General features: G+C 35.8%; 1 protein-coding gene across 1 annotated transcript; it reads right to left on the minus strand.

Moving 5' to 3' along the window:
• Window positions 1-7,107: 7,107 nt before the first annotated feature.
• LOC116124368 lies at window positions 7,108-8,210 on the minus strand. Its single transcript, XM_031410087.1, has 2 exons — window positions 8,070-8,210; window positions 7,108-7,407 (listed from the first exon to the last, which is right to left on the minus strand). The coding sequence occupies exons 1-2, from the start codon at window positions 8,170-8,172 to the stop codon at window positions 7,205-7,207; spliced, it is 306 nt and encodes a 101-aa protein (XP_031265947.1). The 5' UTR covers window positions 8,173-8,210; the 3' UTR covers window positions 7,108-7,204.
• Window positions 8,211-8,957: the final 747 nt, after the last annotated feature.

Below are 8,957 nucleotides of genomic sequence, written 5' to 3' on the forward strand. Positions count from 1 at the left end.
TCAAGAAACTGATGTCCTTGGCTATTATAGAATCTGACAATTAAAAACACGTCCGACTAAATGCCCTCAAAAAAAAAATTATACAATAAAGAAGTTTCTGAGTTGAGTGAAGGATCTTCAACCGCAAAACACATCATTACTGATGGAGTATTGGGAATAATTCTGTTGATTTTGATTCATATATTGGTGGATGGCCGAAGCATATTCATCATTAGAAACCTCTGTCTCATCTTCAAGTTGTATTTGTTGTTGCACCATGGTGGTGGTGGGGGCGGTTGTACTTGTTGCCGGCAGTACTGCGAATTGTAGTGGTTCAGAATCCACTTCTTGAACCTTACTCCTCTTCTTCTTCTTTTCAGAATCCATTTCTTGACACTTTCCCCTCTTGTTCTTCTTTAGAGCTGGTTCGTTCTTTCTTATACGGCAAACCACGTAATCGCTATGTTGATCTGGACCCATAAAAGACGAATCCAAACTATACTCGTGCATGATCCAGCCACCGTGCTGATCGGAGTCTTTGTTTTCGTACCGAAATCTCTTCTTAGTCCCAATCCTCATATTCTCATTTACTATTTCTCCACTGCCATCTTCTCCCTGCCATGTCCCTGTTCCCAACACTACGATCGATTCTTGAACCTTTTGAAGTCTTTTTCTTCAATTGGGTGAAGAAGTATAAATCTTGATCATCACGTTCCTCTCCAAGCCGTTGTTTAAAGAAATTCCAAATCTGCCAGGGTTCTTCAGAACCATATAGATCATATTGTGGAATGGAATAATTGAATGGGTTTGTTCGCTATCTTGTTGCAAAGATAGAAACCCAACATTTCGCAGTCCGTGGGATCGAAGACGTAGCCAAGGGGAGGAGAGAACTGAACTGCTTCCATAGTTTTCTTGTTACGCCAACGGAAAGAGAGAAGTTAACTACTTCCACAGTTAAAGCAACCAAATATGAAGGAAAGAAGTGGAGAGGTTTATCAGAGCAGGCGTTGGCGTTATTTATTAGCGAAGGGGTTTCCTAAAATCGGAGAAATCAGCTTCTAGTTTGGTTTCTTGTAACCCAAGTAATTTTAAAATTAAGGAAAGAAGAGCCGTTATAGACCCCGCGGGAATTCATTAGGAATTAAATAAAGATCCGTTGGCGCCTACTGCGGGGGTTTTGAAAGTTAGTTACGCTAGGAGCTTCGGTTTGATTTATTAATTATAAGATTTTGTCCTTTGCTAAAACCATTATTTTTGTTACTATGTGCTTCATGTATGGTCTAAGTTTATTTTTAGTACTGCTTCTTAATTGATTAATTCATTGCTTTGGAGCTAAAGTTTGAAAAGCATATGAATTTCCAACGGAAGGAAGTTTCTTCTTTTCAATTTGAAATTTTTGTCTACCCTCCTTCGAATCTCTATAGCAGTTCCACAAGCTATTCAGTTAGCATTACTGTACTTGTAGTTACAGATTTTACATACAAGTCTGAGCATTTTTCTAAAGGATCCTCATTCCATGTCCATCATGCTGAGAGTTCATCCACCAAATCTGCCAACTTTCTCACATTATCCCAAGTTAACCACATAATTGAAGATGGAACCAATGAATGTCTGGAGTTAATAGTACATCTCCAAGAACGCAATAGGTTTCATCTTATTGTGGGTTGATTGCTGCAAAATAGTTGGCTCCTTGATGAGATTGGTGTTTTATTTCCCTGTTTTCAACTAATACAAATGTAGAATGGATTCTGGAAATTCTTATTTTAACATACAAATGATCCCTAAATCCTTCATCAATGGGGAAGTCCAATTTAATAGTTAAAATAAATTTATTAAACATTAGTCTTTCTCATTGTAGAACCCTGAACCCAGCTCATGAATTTTAGTACGGTGCAATGTTGTCTTCTTTAAAGTTGCTTGATTTGTGCAACTGTATCTGAATTCTTAGTGAGTTTTGTTTGAAAGGTATATGTCCGGCCTCAACAATAAATGAGTAAGAAGATTAGTAGATTCTGAAAAAATAATGTCGTTTAGTTCATATTTCAAAGATGATAAAATTCATGACAGAAAAGCAACCTGTATATATTCATTATTTGGCTTTTAAACTTGGGCAATACTACACTTACCGATCAAGCTACCGATTTTCACATACCGACTCACCTGTCCAATTACCCAAATCTCAAAATTTAACTCAATTCACATGAGTCAGTATGTCAAATCGGTAGTTTAATCGGTAACTCAAGCATTATTGTTTAAACTTATTCCTTTCTCGATGACCATCTTTTCTTGGTAATATTTTACGGCTTGACAGTTATCAGAAAGTTAATACAGAGGCAGCTTATAATTATTAATTGTAATCAATTCTTTTTCAGGATTGCAAACCTAACATTAATGTTTTATTTTACAAATTGCATATATTTTGTTAAATATTTATGATCAATATTTTGTTGCAGCAGAAAATAACTCCTGAAATTTCTAATTCAAGCATAGTACGTGTTGCATTTACCTGTATATAAACACTTGCAAAATATCATGATTTGCAGTTAAACCAAATGGAATTTTTATAAAACGTAGATGTCTTCTCAGTGTCCAAAAAGAGTTTCAGCTATGATTTTCAAATATCGAAAAGAGAAATATGTGAGAATTACCTGTGTGGGCTGCGGTGGAGATGATTTACTATAGCAGATACCTTTTGGGAAAGTGGGTGGCTTTGGTTTGGTTTGGTTTGTCAACCTAGGTTTTTCATGGCCAAATTGACCTATCCATGGCTACTCTCACTTTCTTGCCTAAGCCTTACAATGCATCCACGTTTCATCACATCAGTTTCTGGATATCTTTCAATATCCAAATCATTTTAATCCATGGAATTTGCAATTGCTTGCTGTATCACAGTTTCTGGATATCTTCTGTTAGAAGCTTCAACATGTAATATTCATTCTATCCGTGGTTAATGCTGCATCTACAATGTGCGTGGTAGCAATTATTTTACTCCCGGCTGCTCCAGCCATAAATGGAGACTTCAAGGATTGCCACAAGCTATAATCTTTACTCCACACATCATCTAAAACAATTAAGAATTTTTTTTCCAGCTACTGCATTTTTGGGTTGAACTTGCACTTCATTTAAGTTTGTTAGATTGCAGGAGGATGAAGTGATGGACTCAAGAATTGCCTTAGAGATGTGCAGGACATCAAAATCCTCAGAGACACAAGTCCATGCTCTTGGACTTTAGACCTTCTACAGCTTTGTCATTGTAGACCTCTTGAGCCAGCGTTGTTTTGCCAACTCCTCCAAGGCCAACAATGGGTATAACAGAAAAGTTGTCATCACTTGGTTCATCCCTTGACACCATATCAAGTATCTTGGCTTTATCTTCATTTCTCCCGTAAACAGCAGGTTCTGTTGGCACACGTACTGTCTGGTCCTCTCCATGTAGCATTTGATGCTCCTCCTCTGGCAATCTTCTCCAGCCCAAACTCAGTTCTTCGTTTGCACAGTTCTTCCATTCGGCTAGTGATACTACTAATCTTGGACCCCATGCTGATATTGAACTTCACAACACTAGGAGACAACCCAGAGAAACAAGCAGGGATAAAGCTATGTACCTTGCTGCTGCTAGCACGACTCCAGAAGGTCCTCCAAGTCCTGGAGATCATCCATCACATCTTCAGAGCCTGGTCGATAAGTTGCTTCCCTTCAGCATCAATGAGCCGAGCATCAATAAAGTTAAACTTCTTCTACCACTTCTTCAGCTTCGAACGTATCCCGTCTCGGCTTGCAAACTGCAGCAACTCAGGGAAGTCAATCTGTCAAACAACACTTAAAGGAACGCAGAGAGAAAGAGCCGCCTCACAGCCATTCTATTGTTTTGTCTGTCAAAAGAAAGGTTTCACGAATCAGGATAGACACAGAAAAGAACAATGAAATCAAGAAAATAGACTTCCGAGTTCTTTTTATGGAAGCTCAACCAGTTTCTTAAGTCAAAAGCCAATAGTGTGTTGTTAGGGCCAAAAAATGTCTTCGGCCCAAATAGTATAATGCGTCCGACAATGAGGAAAAGCCCAGGCCCAATCCCGATGTAGCCCAAGCCATAACTCCCAGGATAAGGCCTATTCGGTATGAAGTACAATCAGTCCAAATCATCTGGACCCAGGCCTCCTAATCCCAGTACACTTCCTGGGCCTATAGTCGAATTCAAAGCCCACGGTCACCTACAGATCACATTCCTACTCGAACACTGATAAAGTAGTCAACTACCATCCCAATTCCTCCAAGGTCCGTGTCAGAGTCATGCTTGGACTCCTCTTCACGCCAGGGTAATGGGGCCAAAGGATATATCCCTGGAGGAAACAAATTACTATGAGAAGTCCCAATCCCACCAGGATTGGGAGACCAGACAGTCACTATTTAAACAGAGGCTAGCCCTCTCACAAAGAGATTACATTACACATTCAGACCTCGGAGTTCCCGCTTGAGAACTTCATATTACAGCCGTAGTCACAGTCCCCAACTAGACTTTTGGTAACCTCTCTACTCCCTAGCCCTCACTAAATCACCATCTTTCAGCCTTGCTGACTTGAGCGTCGGAGTGCTTACGACAAACACCACCCTGGTGTTTTCCGTCGCTTTATGTTTGTTTCTCTATGTGTGCAGGTATATTAGATCGTTAGTGACCTCAACCTCACAGGATCAGTCTCTCCTTCCGTACAAGTAGATTTTTACGTCTACATGTGTTTTGAATAAAATAATTAGTGCTCACAAAAATCACAAAAATATAACTAGCACTTAGCCCTCTTTCCATAAACAAACACAAAAAGAGGACTATTACAAAGAAAACAAAACCATCTTTGACGTTTTGTTTCTTGGAAAAACCGTGTGGACTCCACCATTTGCAATAACAAATTATAAACTATAATTGTTCATTTGAGAGTTTCAGTAAAGCTTAACAATGTCGATGTTTTGGTTTCTTGGAATCAATAATGTTACGGACACCGGACTGTACACCAAATTCTTACATCAAACTACGTGTCACGTGCCTTAGACCAGCTATGTATCCGTTAACAAATATTTTACGAGTGAATAACTATTCATCAACTATGGACGATCATTTACTGTTATTGGATGAGAGTTTTATTATAAGTAGCGCCCGTCCGTACAAAATGAATGATAGACTCCATTTATTATGGATGAGGGTCCACATATAATGGATGCCCATCCATACTTAAAAAAAAAAAATTGTATATAAAATACAGGGACGCCCGTTCATCAGTTATGGACGGTCGTCCCTAACTTTTGGACCCCTATCCACATATAATGGACACTCGTCCATACTTAAAAAAAATAATGGATGGGGGTCCATATATAATGGATGCTCATCCATACTTAAAAAAAAATTATATATAAAATACAGGGACGCCCGTTCATCAGTTATGGACTATTGTCCCTAACTTTTGGACCCCTGTCCACATATAATGGACACTTGTCCATACTTAAAAAAAATAAAATTTTATATAAAATGAATAGATGTCCGTTCATCAGTTATAAATGGTCGTTCTTGAATTTTGGACGAATGTCTACATGTAATGGACACCCGCCCATAGTGTAGAGTTTAAAAAAAAATAAAAAATAAAATTATGGACGCGCATCCATTATTCAGTGAACGGCCGTCCCTCACTGCTTAAACTGAACAAACGGGCTCTTGAGGTACTGTGTTTTAATTAGTTTTGCTTGGTTTTGAATATATTTGTGCGTTATAAAGCAATGAACATTTTTGAGGTGTTCAAGTGATCCATCAGATAAGCGAGACGCAACTCTTTTATTTCTCTTGCGGTTCTTCTTCTTGGAGGACCTCGATCTTCCACCAACACACCCCTCAGGCTTCGAAACACAACTTCCCATGTCTATCTCACGCACACGCACAAAGATCAATCAGCAAATCAGCATCAGAAATGATATGGGATTTCTCAACGCAGAAAGCGAATAAACAGAGTCTGTAGAAACAGAAGAAACAAGCATAAGTTGAAGAGGTGGTTTTAGAGAGTCCATAATTCTTTTTTAATTTACAGTATGGATGGACGCCTGCTCAAAATGCAGGACGACCTTCCATAATGATGAACGGACGTCTCTTAATTTTGTATATGATTTTATTTTATTTAAAATATAGACGGACGTTTACAGGAATGGTCGTCCATAACCTATAAATGTCCGTCCATTATTTTTGTTTAAAAACCTTCTTTAATTTAAAGTTTGAACGAACGTCCATTAAATATAGACCCTTGTCCATAATAAATGGACTCATGTCCATGTAATATGGACAAGAGTCTATCATTTATTTTGCATGGATAGATATCTATATATAATGGACTCTCATCCAATAACAAAGAACGATCGTCCATAGTTGATGAACGGCTGTTCATTCGTAAAATATTTGTTAATGGGATATGTGGCTGGCCTGAGTCACGTGACATATAATTCAGTGTAAGAATTCGGTGCACAATCCCTGTGTCTGCAGCATTATTGTACAAACCGTGGCTTACCAGGTTCAATTTTTTTTTTTTTTTTTTTTTTAATAAGAAAGCTTGGCTTCACTACTTCTACCTACAATGTATTTCTCAAAAAGTACCCAATTTTCTGTCATGATTTTAATCAGCAGTAAACTCTGCAAACAAAACTAATAAACAGTGCCGCTGGATGCAATTAGTTTGTGGTAGTGTGCCGCCGCACACTTGGTTGGCCATCGCAACCGATTCAATGGTTTTTAAATTTAGAATTCAGAAACTAAATTTACACGAAATAGTAAAAAGCACTCTTCTGCTGTTTAANAGCAATTTTAAATAGTTTTATCGATTGTGTATGTTATAAATTTTGATTTTTTTCATTCTTTCCTTTGTGCTTTCAAACAATCATATCAAACGTGTTTTCATTTTCATATTATAAAATATTATTTCCTAAAAGAAATGATGAAAGCGTTTTTTTTTTTTTTTTTTTTCACCTTTTCCAATCATTTTCAATTGAAAACAAAAAACGGATTCACATTCTTCATAAAAGATTACACCTTTTGTTTCTTATGAAATTCCAACAAGAACATGGGCATAACAAAACTAGCCAAAAAAAGGAAAAAAAGAAGTTTATCTTATTCATTATCGATGCATCAAGTAGTTTGGCGGTCGATGCTTATTAATCTAAAGTAATCGAGGAAGCATTCATGATCAGCGCAGTTGATTCATTAGCAGGGTGAGCCGGCAACACAGAGCCACTGGCCAACGAAGAGAGCCTCGCAGTTAAGATTAGGGTTGATCGAATCGAAAACCTCGGTGGTCAGGTTGAATAGCTGTGCAATCCCAAAGCAAGTGTCTCCGCTTTCAACACCGAACACTGATTCGCATTCTAGGCTGCATCTAGGCTTCCTTGCTTTCAAGACGCGAGCCCCTGCTCATCATTTCAATTCAAAAATCATGTTAAAAGAATGATATGATCATTTCAAAATTGTAATTCATTATTGTTTTGAGTGTTTCTGTTTTCAAAATATAAAAAAAATAAGAAATTTGATTTTGTATTTTCGAAATTTGAAAATGAAAACATGTTTATTATTGTGTTTTTAGGATAAATATTAAATGTTAGGATAAGTAGAGAATTGAAATATACAATTCTCTCATGCATATATGTCTACATTTTATAATTTATTTACATACAAACTATATAAATTTAGACTATATATCAATGTAAAGATGAATAATTATAAGTAACAGATTATTTTAATTTAGGTAATTCCTTACATATATATAGTTTCAAGTCATAATAATTAATTTTATAAATACACTAGCTAGTATCCATACGAAATAAGAATCATATGCAATATATATGTATGTATACGAAAATTCACAGGTGCAAACATTTTAATTTTTAACGTAACCATGTAATCAGGAATGGACACCCAGAAATAAAAAATAAAACTAGAAAAGAATTAATAAATAACTCATTATGTGTATATACAAAACACTTATGTATACAATAGTGATTAAAACTAGAATCATGAAATTCAATTATAGGAGCATCTTAATTATATTTAATTAATAAAATAAAAAACTTACCATTAGCTTTTCTGCTCTCAGCCATGGAGATGACAAGAAAAAGAGAGAGCATTAAAACCAAGTTGAGAATCATAGCTCTTTTGTTGTAATTTGCCTTAGCCATCTCTCTAAGAACTACTTAATTAATTGAATTCTCTTTTAATTTGTGGGATATGATATGGAATCCCATGCATAATCCCCTCCTATTTATAGTAATTAGAGAAAGAATTAAGACAAAAAACATTGTTACTAACTTGATTTTTCATATCAGTTTGCCGACTCATGAAGGAAAGTGATTTGTGTTGTGATTCACACCATTCAATTTAATTTAATTTTTTGTGTAGTTGCATATGCAACATCGAAATTAAAGGAAACCTGATCAATACTATATTTATATATGAGTTTTGATATAACAACCATTGGGTGCTCTGATGGTAAAAGAGTAGAATGAGATTTCATTAACTCCTAAGTTCAGGTTCCCCTAAACACTAATAAGAGTGGCCATTGGGATAGATAGTTCCAGGACTCTAAGGGTATGCACAAGCTGACTCGGATACCTCGGTGATAAAAAAAAAAAAAAAAAAAAAAAAAAAAGAATGTCGTTCATACTACAAGCCAATGCATATGTATGTCACACAACTAAGATATTATTGGGTGTGTTTGTTTTGTTATTTTGGATATGATTTTGGAAATAATATTGGGTAGTTAAGTAGGGTTATTATTACAAGAATATGATTTGAAGAATATGTGTTTGGTAGAGTATTTTGACCTTATTATTTGTGTTGAATATTTGATTAATATATATTTTTTTAAATGATTTATTAATATAATATTTTGGTGAATTTATTAAAATAATGTATTATTATAATCTTAAAACTTATCAATTTATATTTTAATAATATTAAACAT

Source organism: Pistacia vera, unplaced genomic scaffold (genome assembly GCF_008641045.1).
Source record: "Pistacia vera cultivar Batoury unplaced genomic scaffold, PisVer_v2 Contig1519, whole genome shotgun sequence".
Classification (NCBI taxonomy): domain Eukaryota; kingdom Viridiplantae; phylum Streptophyta; class Magnoliopsida; order Sapindales; family Anacardiaceae; genus Pistacia; species Pistacia vera.

Coding starts and splice junctions, on each gene's coding strand:
- LOC116124368 (XM_031410087.1), bottom strand. CDS start 8,172: ATGGCTAAGGCAAATTACAACAAAAGAGCTATGATTCTCAACTTGGTT. Junction 7,408..8,069: donor TGAGAGCAGAAAAGCTAATG/GTAAGTTTTTTA, acceptor AATGATGAGCAG/GGGCTCGCGTCTTGAAAGCA.